The following is a 20,976-nucleotide window of genomic DNA, read 5'->3' as shown; positions in this document are numbered from 1 at the left end:
CCACCACTACAATATCGTACAAAACCAAAAGGACTGCATAATCGTTACCGTTAAGTACCTGTAGCCCACACAAGTGCATCAGTCGCTTATCAATCCGATTCTCACATCCTTGAGTGTTTTGAGGTGCTCAAGATGGCCGCCGGAATTGCCACTGGCTAAAACTTAAATTCCATATATGATTTCCTATAAATTTTCGTATTTGAAATATTCAAGATTGCTGCCAAAGTAGCCACCAAATCTATACAACTTCTTTAAAAGATGAAAGTCTGACATTTATGCAAAAAAGACGTAAAACGTATCAACAATAGTAATCTATACAGCTTTTTTAAATGATGAGAGTCTGATATTTATTTAAAAAAAAACGTAAAATTTGCTTTCAAAATGGCCGTCAAGATGACTCCAAAGATGTGAAGTTAACCTACGGTGTACAACAAGTTGAATTGTTTGACGCGTCAAAACAGCTTAACAGCTTTTTTAAAAGATGAATAAAGTCTGACATTTATGCAGACTTTATTCATTATGCAGACTTTATTCTTTTACATGCAAAAAGAAAAAAGAGACGTAAAAATTGCTTTCAAAATGGCCGTCAAGATAACTCCGGAGATGTGAAGTTAGCCGACGATGTAGTTCAATAAAATTGCTTGACGCGTCAAAAAAAGGTAGGCCTATTCTGCGAGCCTGTTCGAAAGGTATAATATCTGGTAGAAATAGATTTTTTTTTTTCGGTTTAAAGATTTTCCAAATATTTTACCAAAAGTGTGTACCAGATCGTTGAATACCAATTCTAAAGATGTTAGAATTCCCTCGTGTGGGACGGGCATACCTCTTCCCCCTTTCGGTCGGTAAACTGGCACCTCGTCTACAACCACACCGTCCACTGTTCACCTAGTCTAATGCCATCTCGTGTAAACTCGCTTCGTCTACTACCAACTCGTCTACCAACCATTTTGTCTAAATGCCAATTAGTCTAATTGCCATTTCGTCTACTAACCATTTAATCTAATTTCTAATTTGTCTAAGTCACATTTCGTCTAATACCCATTATGTCTATTGACCATTTCGTCTATTAATCATTGGGTCTATAAATGAAATAGTCTACAGCTCATTTTGTCTAATAGCCAATTGGTCTACATCCACCTTGTCTAATACTCAATTAGTCTAATAACCAGTTAGTCTACTCCCAACTGGTCTACACCCAACTTGTCTACTCCCAACTGGTCTACTCCCAACTGGTCTACTCCCAACTGGTCTACCCCCAACTGGTCTACACCCAACTGGTCTACTCCCAACTGGTCTACTCCCAACTGGTCTACACCCAACTGGTCTACTCCCAACTCGTCTACTCCCAACTGGTCTACTCCCAACTGGTCTACACCCAACTGGTCTACTCCTAACTGGTCTACTTGTTATATTTTTTTTTGGTCTACTCCAAACTCCTTACCTAAGTCTACTTCATCCAGTTTTCTTTCCCATTGAAATAGGTTGAACACTCTTGGTGCCCAATTTGGTTAAAATTTTTGTTCTAATTAATTCATGACAATTTTATTTTTTCTAATAAAAAAAATAATGTCACAGTGTGAAAAACTTGCTGTGTTACATTTGTGTACCAAACGCGATGAAATATTACTCGATAATTCCTCATTCGGGATCCCGCCAAGATCGCTGCATGCATGGACGGAGGTGGACGGGGTGGGCGGTTGAAATGTAATTCTGTTTCGTATGACTGACAATTTGTTTGTGATGGAGGATTGTAACTGAGCTAGTTTATCATTATTTAGTTATTTTACGATCAGGATGTTGACTGGAGAGTCGTGTCTCACCATTAATATGTCTTTATATTCAGCACGTGCGGAATGATTAAAAAGTTTAAAGAATAGACTATCATTGATTTTTGTACCAGGGCAGGGTTATCAATAGTTCGTGACAGTGAGACGGACTGGACACTAGACAAAATGGTATATTCATTTAGCATGACCAGATGGGAATGATCAGTTTGGGTAAATTGTTGAGAGTATACCAGTTGGGAATAGACCAATATTGGGTATAGACGAGTTGGGAGTAGACGAGTTGGGAGTAGACCAGATGGGAGTAGACGAGTTGGGAGTAGACCAGATGGGAGTAGACCAGTTGGGAGTAGACCAATTGGGTATAGACCAGTTGGGTGTAGACCAGTTGGGTGTAGACCAGATGGGTATAGACCATGTTGGTATAGACGAACTAAGGGTTGGACGATATGATAACTGGACAAAGTGAATGCAGACGAGGTGGGAGTAGACGAGGTGGGAGTAGACGAAATGGATATTAGACGACATGACAAGTAGACATTGTGAGTATAGAAGACTTGGCTATTAGATCAATTGCTCAGTAGACGAAATGCTCCTTAGACGAGTTGGGTATTAGACAGTACGGGTAGTGGGCAAAGTGACTATTAGACAATATGTGTATTAGACGAAACAAGTTGTAAACCATATGGGTATTAGACGAATCGGTAATAGACGATTTGCCAGTAGACCAATTGGAAAATAGATAGAGTGGCTGTAGACGAGGTCACTATAAACCTTTCGGTCCACCATGATTAGACTTAGTTCACACTGAAGACACACACGCGGATCAAGATATGACAGATAGCACGTTTTAGCCATTCACATTGTGTCTGAATGTTCGTTCTCAAACTCTTGTGATTTAAACATTTCCAAATTTCATAAAAATGTGTGCACGGAATGTTGAATTTCAATTAAAAAAAAAAACTCCTTTGTGTGGCACACGCGCCCTCTCCTCCCTTGTGTGCATGCCCCCCCCCCCCCCCCTTGTAACAAGAATTCTCAGCCACTGGTCGCAGCACACTAGACGAGCTTATAAAAATCAAAAACCAAAAGGTCACACAATTGACACAATTCGAATCAAAGTAACTTCACATCTTGGGGAGCCGTCTTCGCGGTCATCTTTACGGTCACTTTTGTATGTCTTTTTCTGTATTGTAAAGTTATTAGTCATATCTTGGTGTTCGTAAGTGTCACAGTATCAAAGAGGATATTAACATCAACCCTTTCCAGGTTAGGTGTGAAAGCATCCTTTCAGATATACATTTTTGGGATATCTTGCCATTAAAATCCATTATTATGTAATTATCACTGTTGAAGCCATTTTGGATACCATTCTTGCTGATTTGAGAAATCGATCTCTCAATAGAATTTGAATTATAAAAGAATTATTGGTTTTCATCATGGGTACAGTAACCCGAATCACTTTAGAGGACAATTTTCGCCACTTATATGGAAATATAGGCCCAAAGGAATTTCAGACTTGGGCATCCATTCCTAATATCTCAAAACCTTCTAGGATATACAAGAGTTGCATCATCGAGACTCGGAATCAGTTCCCTTAAAATAAGGTAAAACCACTGAAAACACTGGGCGGACTGTAAAAGAAGGTTCAGCCTCAGGCACCCAGACTATCCATACGACGTTTATTCGTGTCTGGATGCTCCCATATCCATATGCCGTAATAATGATTAGGCGGGGCTTATTCTCTGCTCTCGATGAAATTGATAACGCCAACTACCGATGAATGGACAGCAAATAATTATGCGCAAAGCCCGCGCAAAGTTTATACTACGCATGGGAGAGACTCATGAATGATATTAACAATGAGCTTCCCATAAAACATGAAAATGCGAAAGTTCTGATGCTGTCATACGATTACCTTATTGGGACTTCATGTCTGAATGCTCTCATGTGAATTTGTGGTATAAACGTCGTATAAATATACGACAACTTGGTGTGAATAGTTTCATATCAATATGTCGTACATTCATACAACATCTAAATATGATATACGTAGTACAATTATATTTCGTTGTGTCTGAAAGCGGCTCAATGCAGGCCGCTTCATTCCCCCTTGCCCTCCCATGAACGAGAAATGCCATGAAAATAGGTAAAAATAATAATAAAGTGCGCGAATAGCATTCTACCAAACGAAAAAGCTTCACTGGTCTCCGAATAGTTCAGTCTAGCGATACCAAGTTCCTGCTCGAGACACCTCGTGTTCGAAAGGTTTGTATACATAATTATAGTGCCGAACTCGACGGCGTTCTACGTAAATAACATCACGCGCAAGACAGTTATGTAGACACTTCCCCTCTTGCAATGTAGCTAATTATAAATTGGTTAAGTACAAGCGGGCACATGATAAAAAGCACTGTCAAGGAAGCTGCGATACCGAAAAAAACAAAACAAAACAATCCCCCCCCCCCCGAAAAAAAAAAAATGTCGGGCAACCTCAGATACTCTCGAACTGTGAAGCATGATTTTCTTTTTCTTTTCGAAAGAAAAGGGGAAAATAGAATGAGAGAGATAACGACTGAAAACACAGGCAAAGCCAGTGAGGTATAATGATAATAATAAAGAAAAAATAGATGAATTGAAGCCAGACAGATAAACTTGATAACGAGAGAGAAAAATCTGACATCACGTGGTTTAAAAGCGATACCCAACATCCGATCGTACTTGCGTCTGTGCTTCTCCTTCACCATCGACGCTGCTTGAAATGTCACGACGTGAAGAACTTTAACTAGGGAGGTCAGCTGATATACTCCAACGGGCCAGTTTATGAACTCTCTTTTATAACTGGTTCGAAATCAAATAAAAACAAAGTTACGAATGCGTATAGTTACACATGCAGAACTATTGCAGACCTAAGTGCTCATTTCCAAGTTTTAGCAGACGATATGATTCACTCAAAGGGAACAATAGTTATTCTTGTGTATGATATTGTTTATGTATATGGATATACTAATGCGTGAAAAGGAGAAGACGCAAATGCCACTTTAAACTTATGTTGTTAACTATTACTGCAACATTTTCTCTAAAAATGAAAGCATTCAATATGCAAGCTAATTACGTAAAATTGGACGAAATTGGATTATCAAACTTCCTCCGTACTCTCAAATGCATAGGTCCTATCATGATATTAAGATGTATCTGTATATCAATATAATGATATACATATCTATGTAGGCCTATATATGTGTGTTTGTATGTGCGTGTGTTTGTGTGTGTATGTGTATGTGTGAGTGGAGTAATGTTATTTCCACACTCCTACATGAGAAAAGAAATATTTTATTTCAGTCTTAAACACAAAACATTCTCTAATGACATTTTTTTCTTTTCAATGAATGACTACCTTTGGAAACAATTTTGTAAACTGACTGCTTTACTTTGTCGGTTGTTTATGAAACAAAATGAAAGAATAAACTATGTACTTTAGGTATAACCAACGAGGATTATGACGAGGACGTAGATGAAACCAAAAGGCATGACACTGATAAAAATTGGGGAATGTTTCAATATAAACGTGGAAATTATAAAGTTTCTTTTCCTAAGCAATTTGTACAAGATGTTATGGTTTTGGATGGATAGTAATACCGCCACGTGAACGGAATAAAAAGAGAGGGTGATACTCAATTGCTCCTCCTCATTAAGTAGTTAAAGTATTCCGGAACTAAACTCGTTAAATCTTAGCATTCCTCGTGCGTTATCCTGAGAGTTACATGTCTGTGATACTGTTATCATTGGATATTTCGTAGAGGGCCAAAGTTAAAAGAGTTGCTGTGCCGTCAACTTTTAAGAAACAGAACGCGCGCGTGTTATCTGTGGCTTCAGCATGCACACCACCCTTCCGTAGCGCGCGGCGGATGTAGGCTCTTAGCTCGCACCCGAGCATGGAGGATGTGTCCTCAAATTAAGTTAGCGGGTCGCGGATGTCATCGCTTCTCCCTGCGTCCACCTCGATTATTGCGCGGAACAGCCCTCTCGGGTTGCCATCCTATACTAGCTGCAAAGCCGCTATTCTGGCGATCTGATGAGCGTACGTGCCAACTGCGCTCGCTAAGCGCAGAAGAGCAGGAATAATGTGCGCTCGATGGAAAGAGGTGCTCACTGCGCGGAGCTCGCGGCAACTTGCCATAATTGATCAGCACTGAGAGGAGCGGTGCGTCGAACAGGTCTGCCATGATCTACTGCCAGAGGAGTCTTCCCGTCAGAATAACCAGACAGCGAACGCGAACGACTACAGCGGGACGTGATTATTTCAAAAGTTTAGAAGATATCTCCTTCGTGACGGCGGCAACCAGCTATGTAACGGGGACGTCTGCGGTTTGGCAAACCTGCAGAAGGCAACCTGAAACTTGGCCGCTCTTTCATATGCTCGGAAACCATTTCTTCAGGACGATCGAACTCAAACAAAGAGGCATTTCCTATCTTATATCGTCAACTATTTCGCTGTAGGAAAACAGAACGGCTTGGGAGACGACAGAAGAACGGTGGTAGACTGCTGTGCACCACAAAACGATGTCAAGGTTCAGACGCCTCAGCCTACCACTAGCAACATCAACGGCTGGACGTAGATGCCGGGCTGGAGCAATACACGGATTAACGGTCAGCTTGGAGCCACTCTAGGCGACAGGACACCAGAGCTGCTAACGATCAGCCCTTCCTGACTGGAGCAGGCTTTGCCATCTCTGACACCATCAGCGGGACTGATGGAAAACGTTCCTTATTGCTCAGAATGAGTGGCGTCTTTTTCTGTCTTTGACAGTCATCGAGATTCAAACGTACTTCCCGGAATTCACTATGCAGTACTTTGGATACGTTCCCTCCATGATATCTGGGCTTCTAGCTCAGTATCTCTTTCTCGTCGGGTTAATGCTGCACCACGACTTCGCAAATGCAATTCCCCAAGGTGAGATGCCCCGGTCTAGTTTCTTTAATGTGCCTATATCTGGATCATCAATCGTTGACAAACATATTTTACCATAATCTCTGTACGAGAAGGTCGTCATACAGATACCTATAAGTAATGCCACAGCTAGACGTTTGATGAATTTTCTTCTTGATTTATATGCACCCATAATCTTCTACAAAAACGCGACCACATTTCTTTCACGTGCACTAAGCCAAACTGGGAGGGAGCGCAAAATTCTCTATAATCGAGCGCCGCCAATGCCAATACGTAATTACCGCTTAGGTTTCTTCCGCCAAAGTGCTATTTTCAAAATCTCGAACGTCCCCTGGAAAGACCTGATTATCCCAAGGAAGGCTCGTGGGCGATAATTGGGAACATAGAATTATGATAGGAGAGAATTCGGCCTCGTTCGACGCTGCAAGAATTCACTCGTGGTGCTTGCACCCTGATAGCGCGCAGCTTGCCTCTGAGAAACCTTGAATCACCGCTACCAAGTCGCTACTTAAGCCCCGATTGAAAGCAGCACTTTGGCAGGTGCTTTCTCATTTCCAATTCACCAGCTTGATGAAGGGCTAAAGGAATGAAACTTTAAATGACTTAAATTACGTCTGCCATTATGCACTGATGTTTCTTCCCTGTGTTTTTATCAGTCCTCAGATTGAGACGTCTAAATACTTCTTTATGTCAGAGCAGAGAGATACGCTGGAACAAAACCATAGTGATTCAAATCAACATCCACTGCTAAAGAAAAAAAAAGAAGAAAAATGGAAAATAAAAACCTTTCCTGAGACACAGTCCGGGTTGTTTCTACAACCAAACCTTTGCCCTCTTCTATGAAATGTGGCACGTACATGGTCGATGATGATGGCTATCTTTCTCCTCATCATTCTAGCATTATTTTGATGTCCAATGTCAGGTTCTGCTCAGGTGTGCTGCTTCCGCTCTCAGCTTCCGTTGCCCAATCAACAATGTGATAATCGTTCGCACACCTTTCGAGATCTCAGTGGCAACGAGAAGTGGATGTTATGAGTATGACATTAATCGTTGTCGTGTCTGTAGTAGTACATTCATTTTCCTCCATATAACTGTGTTGCATCCATCCTTTCATTACACTTGGTCAGAGGTTGCTCCGTCTTTCACACCCGTGTGTACACTCGTCTGCTATCCCAGTTTCAGTGAGCCAACAGCTGTAAATAGGCTGCGTTCGGAAACACTATATTATTAAATAAGAAATATTTAGAGTTGCGCAAAATTTTACAGCTTCTATTGACTTGAGCGCATGTTTGCTTCATTACACTGCCCCAATTCAGGACTTCATAATTGTTTCCTTTAGTGTATCCTTAAGTTCTCATTAAGTGTAAGTCACGATATTCAGGTTCCAACACATAAACATGACAAAGATTGTATGAGGAATTGTCACTAAAGCATGCGTCAGATATTTGCTATCCCGTCGGAGGCTTTGTTACCGTTCTTGGAAAGGGCGGGGAAAGCTGCTGTGTATAATGACCTCAATTGCTCGTTTAACTGACGCATCGAACACGTCAGGTAGTCATTATTTCTTTGCAATTGAGGATCAGAATCGGATAGAAAAATAACAAACATTAGGCGTTCATCCTCAAAAATCAGACCTTAACTTCAGTCGCTGCTAATTGGGTAAATATTGCTTTGATAAAATTGCCAATGTTTTGAAATCATTAAGGCTTGCAGAGTTGAAATAGAGTATGAAAGCATTGCTAATTAAGACAATTTAGGAACAAACATCGTGAAGTGTATCTTCAATGTAGGACTAGTGTCTTTGTTTTGTAGATTAATTAAGTGAAGTAATTCATTTGTCAAAACTTCGGTCCTATCGCTGTCTTCTTGTGGACAGCTTACTTTTAAACTGCCATAACTTGTCGTTATTAATTGTCCGTTACAATTGTCATTTGTGATCGCGTGCAGAAACTATTTCAAAGTTTTCAAACACTCAAGCATCTCCCAGACATAATCACACATCGCTTCAAGACAAAGGTGGAGTGGTAAACACGTAGTGGGCAAAGTGGTCTTCTAGGCTTTGCTCCGTAATGAGAAGCCACAATGGCACATCTAGATAGTGACAGTGTGTGAGAGAGTCACAGCTTACGCACGTAAAAGATCCCGATTCATTTATTCATCGCAAAGAGCAAGGTGTTTAACCCGGTGAAGTGGATCCCGCTTTACATCCAACTGGACCCCATGGGAGACCAGCTATTTTCAGCTGAATATGGGCTATCCAGCCATCTTCTCAGATGGAAATGAAACAAACGAACAAACAAACAAACAGATCAAGAACAAAGAGAGACTTCATATAGTTCACCCTGCTGGAAAGAACACAGAGTCCCACAGTGTGAGAAACACAGTGTGAACACATTGTGAACACAGTGTGAAATCTCTTTACACTGTTAAATTCGAGCGTTTTCACATACTGTAGTCGACTATGTGACCACACTGTGAACACATTGTGGGACACTGTGTTATTTCCAGTAGGGCAAGTTCAAGTTCATTTTTATTTTTCTCCATGTCAAGATAATCAATAACATATGAAGAGTTTGTTTCCAAAAACCGATAAGTCCATTTTTGAAGATTTTGAAGTACGGTCTCTGTCATAAAGTACTAAATAATACCTTTTAAATGATATATTGGTCACTACATATAAAGGAACATTTTTGAAGTTATGGTCAAAAGAAGCAAAAATTTTCTTATTATTCTCTGTATTTTTCTTGACCTTTAATCGCAAATATCTCCATTTGGCAAATATGGACTTATCGGTTTTTGCGAACAAACTCTTCATATACTGTATCCACAGTGTACATGAAAGCAAAGAATTTCATCATAAGTAATCAATAAAAGGGGGTACATTATACTTTAGAAGGGAATCATACCTAAGCATTTAAGTGATAAAAACACATTAATCGGAGGATGGAGATGGGGAACCTACTGAAAAGCAAAGCTTGTAGATTGTGGGCCTCCAGTTACAATATACAATGTACTAACGAAAAAAAAAGGAAGACATTCGTGGTCACCAAACCCAATTCATGTTGACTGATAATATACATAAGTTCGTATAATTTCACAGGGCTGGTACACTAAATGAAATCTATACGTCAAGCAGAGCCGAATGGTAAACTTTTTTGAACTTCAATCCACTGCGGAGAAAGCTTGCATGGGCCAGTTATGGAACTATAGAGACAGACAGTCAGACAGACAAACAGATAGATAGATAGATAGATAGATAGATAGAGGAGTGGACAAAATGGGGCAAAGACTTCTTAAAAGAAAACTAATTTCACTCGAACACACATCACCAGGACTCTGTTAATGATGTTGGCTGATTTGCATAAAAACATTTTGTATTACTGATAAAACGCAGAGCAAATCAAAGTATGAATACTAAGTATGAATACTGATGAAAGTTAGTGATTCCCATGAAGGATTCGACTCCTGCTCGTTTTGAATGCGCGTAGGTCAGAACATCCCAGAAATGTCCTGAGGAAATCATTTTAAAAAAGAGTTTTCTGCCGAGGATACAGAAATTAAAGATGATTCAAAACCACAATCGGTATGATAGTGAGTGTACACAAATTACGCTACACTCACATACCCGTGATGCTATTATGACACCACCATCATGGGATATATTATGCTTTGTTAGTTAACAGTGACAAAAGTTTCAATTTATCTGATTTCCTTCGAATCACTGAGCTGGGAATTTGGCATTTGTACTAGCTTCCATGCAAAACATAATTGTCTCGAAAAAGTAAGCTCACCTTTAAAGTCGTGGTTCTTTTTTTTTTTTTTTTGGCCCACTGCCACCTGGGCAAAGCGAAACAACGATATTCAGCAAGATGCGTCCAAATTCACCGGCACATGTCAGAAACGGAAACATTTAGATAAACATCCCTTGCGAGCTCAGTGGCACCACTGAGGCACCGGAAGCTGCCCTGCAGCCGTTGAGCGGCATTCAATCGAGCAAACTGGGTTAGTAAACTTTTGTCAAAACTTTCCATGTTCCTGCATGGCCGATGGGGGGAAGATGTTGTTCCGGAGGGGAAAAGTCACAGGAACGCTTTGAAAAACTAACCAACATTTTCAGTGGTTTGTATAAGCAGTAGTTGATTTTTCATAATTCTCTTTTAAATGATTTCGTAGTTCGAATGCCCACATTGTGAGCACTGACTCACAGACTTACTTATTCCATATATATTAGGCAAGAAAAATGGAGCATGTCTTACGCGCTCATAATCAGTATTCGTATTGATCCGTTCAGGGAGGTCCTCTCACCTCCCTGATTCGTTTCAGCCGAACACTTCAGCAAGTGTATTATTCTGCTGGCCTTAACTGCCAAACTATATACAATAACTCATTGATAACATGGCCTGGCAGAATGAAGTAATCGTGTTTGTCTTAAAATAGTGACAATCATGATAATAGAAACAATATTAACAATCATCATGTCAATAATGATATAATTATCATGATTATGATAATGATGATGGAAATTGTAATAAAAACAATAATAATTCTTACAATAAAAGTAATCATGATGATAAAAATCATATTCATGATTAAATGAAAAGCTGAAATTTGTAGTGCTGCCGCCGATGTAAACTATAGCGACACATCCACTTATGCACTTGGGTCAAGATGGACATTGTGGGTAATTAATATGTCTTATGCAAAGATATGAACCTAGAAAGTATTGCATTCAATGACTCGAACCGCCGATCTCAGGACTTAAAGCCTTGAGCCTTACCACAGTGCTCCGATCAATGATGCAATAAGGGCCAAGGCTCAGGGTACATTACGAGGTATTGCAATCATTAGTCAACAACATAATGAAGTGAAAACATTGCTTTCAATCTACCACATATTAGACTTGTGAATGACTCACTTATTTTGTGTGAGAATGGTTCCTTTGGCGTCGTTCAGCCTACCTCAAGAATATTCAAAATTCAAAGTCTGCCGTCGATAATCCTTTGTATTCTTTGAGTGCCGATTGGCACAGAAAACCCAATGATGATGTTGTACACAAATTCTCTGGCACAGACTGATTTAGGAAAAAACAATGAATCGAATGTACAACATTTTTACTCATTAGTCACCTTGACGAGCTGGTATGAGTCAAATCATGCTCATGGCCAAAATGTTTCGCTAACAAAGCCTGAATTTGACTCTCGCTCACAGCTATGGTTGATGAGCAATACGGGAGAACTGCAGAGGACCACCAGTTCATTTAATGAGTTTCATTTTTTTATGGTCACGAAAAGTGTCACCATGTATACCATTACTTTCAGAATACCACTTCACTGACGATGCTCTGTGGACTCCTGAAATAGCTGGCAGGGGATGGACGGCACAGCGAAACCGGCGACCCAAAGCTTTCCGCTTCCTCTCTGCTCAGACAAACTAATGGCCGAATGTTTGCTCTCTGCGAGATGCAAGCTGCCAGACGCATTCATAGAGCGGTTTGATCCCAAATTCATGGCAAAGTTTGCAGCCACAATACGACCATGCGTGACTCAGTAGTTAAAGGGAAGGTGTTTCGACTGTCTGCAAATGATTTAACTTCTTAGAATGATAATGATTTTTTTAAAATGACTTCATGAGTACACAAGAAAATAATAGGAGTTCCACCTGGCTAGTGTCTGAAAGGAATTCGTGGCTAGTTAGTATACAGAGTCGGCATTTAACAATGTATCTAACTACTATTTCAATACTTCACAATTAACTAAGTATACAGAAAACTGAAAAAAATTCGAGACGTTCAGAGATAGAATATGAAGTCTTACAATTGAAGTAGCAGATCAGAGTTTTATAGACGTTTCACAATTGTGCTTTATTCCGATATAAGAAGATATCGTTTCGCAGTGGTCTTTAAATTAAAGAAGAAGAAGAATAGATAGATAAAAGGACCATGTCATTTAACTACACAGTTTACAAATGAAATACATACGTGCAAGCAGGCTTCACAATGAATTGTTAGGATTAGTAAGGGTAGTTTTATTGAACATCAATCCTTTGAATCTGGGATATTGTGAACCCTATAGAGTTCGCACATGGCGCAACCTATCCCCGTTAGCAGTGGATTACTGATCTGGTAAACATTCGCGTTAACTTATACAGTATATAGGAACCTACTATCTACACGGGCGCACCTGTTCTCGAGTCCTGGACGACATGCCCGTTATTATGTTCGCAATCGTACGTTAATCCCCGTGTCATAATCATCAGTCGCCACCGAGCGGCAGCAAAATGATTGCGTAGACAAACACCTGTAAAGATTAATTGTGATGTAAGCAGCTTACTGCGTGGAAGCCCTGTGGTATGAAGAAAAAGGAACTTAACGGTCAATTTTTTCAATTCAATTCAAAGTCTATTTCATTTTTCGACAAAACATATGTTTCACTTCCTTTGATAACAGAGAATAAGGTAAATAGAACATAGTGAAATGAAAAGACTGTACAACAATATATGAGGACCTATGGTAATTATACATTGTATAGTAAAAGAGAAGGCCCCGAGTTCGAATTCCTATCTTAATGGTCATCATTATTGTTATTATCAAAATCATTATCGCCTATCCCACTTTCTTAAGTTGATAATAATGTATACTTGTTTATAAACATGAATTTCAAAGTTGTGATACCGACATGACAATCTTTATTTTATTTTTTTTTTCATTGTATCGCCAGCGTGGCATCGTGATCACGAGTTTGTGACTTTCATGACTCGTGCTGAAAAAAAAAAATGAACTTGCACTCAAAAATAAAAAGAGCACAAAAATATTGAGAGTTCAGTATATCAAAGTTTGTAGGTGTGACGTAATTTCGAGAAACATTCATCTTATACCGATAATTTTGACTGTTGCGGTAATCATGACAATCTGGTGGGTAAGGCATAGATCGTCTCCCCAGATCGCTTTAATCAATCATAGCCCGCTATATACTCCGAGATAATTATAATCAAATTCACTCTTAATGAAGCTAACGAGATGATTTCTAGCGACGCAGCGGTCCCAAATCGTCTGCATTTCTGATCAAAATCCTCGCAAAAGTACCTGGCAGACAATGGGGGGTTGACTGTATCTGGCATCGCGATCGCAATGACATATCGAAATCTCGTTAGACGGGAGAGTATTGATGCGCAATACGACAGACGGCTCTTCTACTCATATACGGAGGATACAAAGCTCTGTGCATGCCGTATTTGGGTGGCTCCATAATATGTTCGTGTGTACTTTGTGACTGACGGTATCGATGGATATGCTGGCAAAACGATGATATGCTGTCATCTTATCTACGCGTTCACAACCGTCATGATAAGATAGCCAGAAATCTGCGGGTTTTTGGTCATGCAGTATTCTGCTGTCCTCTCTGTGCCCTGTTTTTAAAGCAATGTTATCGTCAAGAGGAGCAAGGTGTAGTATAATGTGATTATCATAAAGTATTTTCAAAGTGGCACATAACTTCAGAATCGTATCATCATCAATAAGCTCAACTCGACGAGATAATATGACCCACTATGTTATCTACTCAATTTAAAACCGTCGCGTTCCACACCCGGGGTTCTATAACACTCTTGTTAGAACCAGAATGGCTTTATCACAAATTTTGGGATTTGAGTTATTGGTATATATATCACTTTGTAGTGCTCGATCTCCTCTACATTATTTTGTCAATTTTAAATTGCTTTCATTTTCAGTAAAATTTTAAACATTAAAACCACAAGTGCACTATTTTACCCTATATTTGGAACAATGCTTCTAAATCTACCCACTTTTGATTAAATAACATCTTTATGTCATGAAAATTCATTGTTTCGTTGGGTTTTTTTCTATTAGAACGCCATAGCGCCCTTTTGGTTCTCAGCTGACACTCGGAAGTTGAGGCTGAATAGTATATAATTCTTGCATGCAATGCACCCACCACACCACTGATTACATTCTCCTTAAAGATTATGATCGAATCGCTGGGAATTTCCCAGACATACAGATTGACATTCAGATTTTACAAGTGGTTGATATCATCTCTCCAAACCCCCCCCCCCTTCCTCCTTTTCCCTCCCTCTTTCGCTCTTCCCATCTCTCTTCATATCTCCCTGTATTTTCTCTTTACCTTTCCACTACATTCATCCTACACATTGCATGAGTTCATCGCTAGTAGTGCAATTTTCATTATCCTAGCATCCTTTTTCAGTGCTTTAACGCTTTCTGTACGAATTGTTCGTTTGAGATACAAATTTTCTGCATGCAGGAGAGCTCCCACTCCGCCCTTTTGGCGAGCGGTACGCAAAAGTAACGCGGCCGCGGCTCTTCAGCCCTCGTAACAATGAAACTTCGCTCGACTTTGATAAAGCACAAGTTCACCTTCATATACATGTGGATTGAGATAATGCAGCAATATCAGTAGATCACAGTCATGAGTAAAAGTTTGAGGAAAACCGAACAATTCAATCATCGCTGGATGAGTAGACTACTACAGCTTTTGATGTCATTGTGTGCAGAAAGAAAATATATAGAAAATATAAAGAAAATTCAACATATTTTCTCTTTTTTACAATGTCATAATAAAAGAGCAATTGACTTGCCTCTTTCAGAAGGCGGTGAGTGCTTTCCTCAAATCTTCACAGATGTGTTCTACTGATATTGCTGCATTCGCTAAATCCACACCACATGTTACACACTAAAAAATAGGAGAGCAAATATGTACCCCTAGAGGTACAGATGCTTGTCGCTATACAAGGAACCCTAGCGGTACTTATATGTACCCCATACAGGGGTACATATAAGTACCCCTGCCTTGGGTACTTATATGTACCTCTAGGGTACAGATTGTGTACCCCTGTATGGGGTACAGATGAGTACCCCTGCATAGGGTACAGATGAGTACCTCTAGGGTTCCTTGTATAGCGACAAGCATCTGTACCCTTACCGGTACATATTTGCACTCCTTTTTTCGTGTGTATGTGAATAAGTAAACAATATGACACACACACACAAACACGTACACAAACACGCACACAAACACGCACACAAACACAGGCATGCAATCTATGAGAGTAAGTTTACAGCATACAACTGTATGTATAAGACATGCTAAGGTGTTTTTCCTTGATATACAAATTACACGCTTTATTTCCTGGAAACTATAACAAAGCAAAAGCATCCACGTGTTGATATTGCACTACAAACACAGGGGACTATACATACGAATAAGGTTGTTGCATGAAAAAATAATACATGTACATGATGTAGTAGTGCACTGTACCAATATGTTGCCATTTTTGTGAATTTGTGAATCATTTTTGGTTTGCAAATTTGACAAGCAAAATTCTCACCAAGCGCTATACTGGGGTATAATATTTAGTGCACTTAAGAGGGTCTCAGTGTCAATTTACAAAAACAAAATCTTGTGACAATACCTGTGACCTTCTCATTCACAAAAATATATATGTACACAAAGACGAACAGCTTATGCAGTACATGTAGTTGAGACCGTTTATCTTTGGCACAATGTACAACAGTGTAGGTGCCTACAGGAATACATAGAATTGCACAACCAAAAAAATATGTCATAATATACACTCAAATACTAAGATTACACAGCCATGAAATCCATACATGCTCTAAATTCACATTTTCATAATTTCTCATCAATCATAAAGTTGGCTTGAAGAACACCTTTCACTTGTCCACACATTGAACATCCTACATTATCATATCAAACGAAATATCACTTGATTTAATTTGTTGGTAAATCACTTCAGTTACTTAACTTATAGAAACAGCTGTTCATAATCTTCAAATCACAGGTAAATCTGTGACAGAAAAACACTGTAGCACTAATAGGTAAATATGGAACGAAATTTGGCATCAAAATGGCAAAATGAAATAAGTATATCAGAATTGCTCTGAATTAAGAAGGGTTTTGTTTTTGAATTTTGAAATGGCCTTTTTAATCCTTTACCTTTGAATTTCAAGAGATATGGAATAAAACTAGAAATGTTGCTATGGTAAGTGGTATGTATCCACCATAATGCATGCTTCTCCCAAAAGGTCTATGTTACGTCTGGATGAGTGACGACAGTTTCACATAAGTGGCAAAATAGTAAAATGACAAATGTCACAAATGTCACAAATGTGTTGAGTGTTTACTTTCCTTGAACTAATTTTAATTGGATAATAGCTAAGAGAGAGACTTATAGTCTAAGAAAGCAGGTATTTGGGGATTGAAGAAAGTTCTTTGCTTTCATAATGCACATGAACCGATTTTATGTCCCATGTGTATATCCACTTCTTCGCAGTAACAGATACCTACTGTCAATACACTGTAAATGTCTACCTTTGCTCATCAAAATTCCTCTTACTCTGTCACGATGAAAACTACGTTCAACTTGATGCATTATAACAAAATGTACAGTGAGTTTTGATTCAACCAAAGTGATACCCCTTGCTCTTCACACAAGAAACACATTTGTATCTCTGAAAAAGTAAACAGATTATGCACCATTGACAAATGGGTAGGCCATAGATATGAATTGGATGGTGGTAGTAGACATACTGCATGTACATGTATTATTATCGCACTGTTTGCACAATCAATTATATTTCAAAGTACGATATTTCTTCCTATAGAACACAATTTCATACACTTGTGCATTTAGTGAAAGAGATTATCTTCATCATGTAAAAGCACACTGGTCATATCATAATGCATCAAATCCATGTAGTGAGTGCTTGTTTTGCACGCTGCATAAATACAGCTTTATATCCAACTGGAGAGAAGATGTGTGAACCCGCTGAAAAGTCCCGAGTATACTGAGGCAAATGTCTATGGAAAATGCGTGTTGTATCAAACTCAAAACATCCTCAATGGGTTAACATGGTCTTCTCTATCAGTTCACCACTGAAGAGTAACTTTTGGACGAGGATCACATAAATTAGTTTTGACCATCAGGCTAAATCTAATGGCAATCTCCTTATAGTACTCCCATCTGTTGAGGTAATCTCACTATGCACAACACCGCCCACTGGCACTGGTAAAACAGTCCTGGACTCAATCACCGTTGGACCAGTAATTTTTCAGGAATGGACCAGTAAAAATGGACAAACTGGGTTACCTACTGGTCAAACAGATGGGTATGGCCAGTAAAAAAAAAAATGGGTTAGTGTGCAGCCATGTCATGCAAACCATCCAATTGTCTACTCATGTCTTGCACACCGCAGGTACTATGTATATCAATCTGTTCGAACATACTATAACACACTGCTGAAATGTAATGAATGCTCTCAGGGATATGAATAACTTACAATGTAGCTGAATATCGCTAGATCCACGCAAGGTCAACTAAAGCAAGGTTGGTTGCACTTCATATTCATTCTAAATAAGAAAATATAGATTTAGAAACAGCAGTGGCAATTACAGGAATATTCATGAAAGTAAAGCTCATGCTCGTGTATTTGATGTAGATTACTGGGAAACATGTAAGATCCTATTGTACATAGAAACTATGTGGAAGTTTGTGTTTTGCTTTTGTGTGAGCTTGGAGATCTAACTTCAATATAAGTAAAGAGAGGGCAGGTGTAGAACCCAAAGTAACCAAATCCTCACCCTGTTACTAGCAATGTAAAAACCTCAAGAGTGATTCAATTTTCCATTAACATCTGAACCTTTAGAATTTCTTGTCTCTCCTTTGGCTGTAACACATACACTGCAGTCATCCTATAATTTTGTATGGTAAGCACTCAGGATTAGTATCATTTTTAGTGAACTGCTTCAGTTGCCAATATTCCTGTATCAAGTTAGTAGGCTCTGCCTGCAAAGAATATGTACACTACAAACACATTATTGTCAAATTTTTCAATTGATACTGCATCTGGTGCATATGTACATGAGTACCTCAAACGGGCAAGGCAAACTATGATTTGCAATGAATTCAAGCAACATATTAAAAGATTTCCTTGCTCATAACTATGATGGAAATCACATTTTAACCTTACAGTGTTAAGAGGCCAGAGACGTACAATCACTGTAAGCAGCAAAACAAGAACCGTATTTAAGGATATTCTTATAACTTCAAGTTAACACACATGAGACATTAAAGCTCTAAATGAGAATTTGTTGCCTAAATTCAGCTGAGGTAAAAGGTTTCTGTCCTATCAATGGGCCAGAAGAAGTAAAACCACCGTGAATTTATTGGGATATAACGTTAATCAACTTTCTTCTCTTAAGAACGAGATGCTGGAAATATTCAAAGCAATTTCCAGAATTGACCTGAATATATGGGATATTTAAGTTGATCAATCTTTGTACCTTGAATGGTAATTACTTGGAATATCCTAATCTTGTGAGAGAGGTTTGGATGAAATATTGGTGCGCTCTTCGTGTTGGGCTATTCCAGCCCAAATGTGCACTACACAGCCAAAGTTGAAGCAATCCCTGCAGAAATGTTGGTGCAGGTGCAAAGAACTGTTCCTTCCACCTCCACGAGAAGGCCATCTGGTGCAAAAGGAATCCCACATATTACTAATAGCGACTTTCTCATTTTGTGACACAGCCACCTTTCTTGTACAAGAGTGGTTCCAGATTGCTACAGTCCGTTTGTCACATCTGGGATGATATCGCCCATTTTGATTTTCAGTGCACGTCGTTCACTGCGTACTGCTACGACGTCATGGCTCCCTTTCCTCCAACAGGCTGGCGAGTGGTTGCACTAAGCGATGACATCACTCATGTTCTGAATATAGGTGGCAATGAAATCCTTGGCAGACGCGTTTTGTGATTCAGGCCTGGGATGTACTGGAGAAAATGAAAGTATGCACAATTCCCCAAAACAACGTCATTACCTCGATGTCGACAGTCAGGAGGTGAAATGGATTTGGATTTGGTCCTGCAGGTTCCTGGACAAATAGTGAGAAATGAATTTACAACAAATTTGTTAATAACAACAAACAAACTTTTCTTCACATTTTATCTAGTGCCATCAAAAGTGCAACATTCAAAAACATTATATTATCAGTTAGTTTCAAACCCCGGTTGACATTGAAAATATTACTACATGTATTATCTATGCTCAAAGTAACCATCACCTTTTATATTATTTGAGGTTGATGTGAAAAAAAGAAGAAGCAGCATAATTGCAAAACTTATCAAATCTGCTTCAATAATATCTATCAACCTTTCTTTTTTTTCTTTTTCTTTTTTTTTTTTTTGGGGGGGGGGCAAATAATTAACTTACAACTCTATAAACATTTACTTTCCACAAAACATTTGGAATGTACCAAAAGCTCTTCTTATTTTGTGACAAAATATCCAATCAAATATGGACTCATTCCCTTTCAAATCATATTTCACTTTACACAAACCTGTGGTATTACAGCCAGGGTCTTCCATGATGGGTGCCCTTTTGATGAGAGTCCTTCCAGCTTCAGAGTATTGTAAGGGTGAAGAGAACCTAAGTGTGAATCTATGGACAGAAAAAAAAAGAAAACAGGAAAAAAGGGGACAGTTTACCTTATTTGAGATAAAGGAATTGGTCACTTTATCTGATTGATAATTCATAGGAATTACCATCATGTCATATACATCCTACTGTACATATACAGTGGACTCCCGTTAATAATGAAGTCCTCGGGACCGGCAGTTTTCTTTCTTTATATCGGAATTTCGTTATAACCGAACAAAGAAACAATATACATAGAGTGGATGAGATTGCAGCCCAAATTTTTACTTCGTTATCACCGGATTGCACTGTAATAGGAAAATCATTGCTTACGATACTTGCAAAGTCATTCTTTCTGCAAAGGTCTTGTAAGAATAACAGTAATTCACAGCCTGTCATGGACCGCACATACCACGTATCTTGCCACTTGTTCACTGATGCTACATCAAGCAGTCATGGGGTCATCATGTCACTGCCACACAATCAGTAGTAGGCCTACCGAAAAATGGACATGCATCTTCTGGTGTTACAAGTCACAATTTATCAAATGATAGTATGACCCAGGGCTGAAGTCAGGTAACTACGTGTACATCATGTAGTATTGTGCTCTGCATGGTTCTTTCCCGTTTTAACTACAGTACTTATGTGTCATTAAAAGACTTACCATTACCAAGTATGCTTGATAACGTCCTTGAGGAGTTCTTGAATAATCTTTGCTCTCCACTGACTTCCAGATGGTTAGAAGAGATGCATTCCTCTCCTTTGTCACATCCATTC

At 39.1% G+C, this 20,976-nt stretch overlaps 1 protein-coding gene across 1 annotated transcript in view; it reads left to right on the top strand.

The window, feature by feature from the left end:
- The first annotated feature begins 5,625 nt into the window (after positions 1-5,625).
- The window catches only part of LOC139718180 (uncharacterized), a 36,849-nt gene continuing 21,498 nt past the window's right edge, over positions 5,626-20,976 (top strand). Inside the window, exon 1 of the mRNA XM_071629659.1 lies at positions 5,626-6,738. Within this exon, the coding sequence (XP_071485760.1) occupies positions 6,630-6,738 (109 nt within the window). The 5' untranslated portion in view covers positions 5,626-6,629. The remainder of the gene's footprint in view (positions 6,739-20,976) is intronic.

This window comes from Diadema antillarum, unplaced genomic scaffold (genome assembly GCF_040938485.1).
Source record: "Diadema antillarum isolate AM-2024a unplaced genomic scaffold, OU_Dant_1.0 scf00000091, whole genome shotgun sequence".
In the NCBI taxonomy this organism is placed as follows: Eukaryota; Metazoa; Echinodermata; class Echinoidea; order Diadematoida; family Diadematidae; genus Diadema; species Diadema antillarum.
This window is presented reverse-complemented; position numbering and strand designations above follow the sequence as displayed.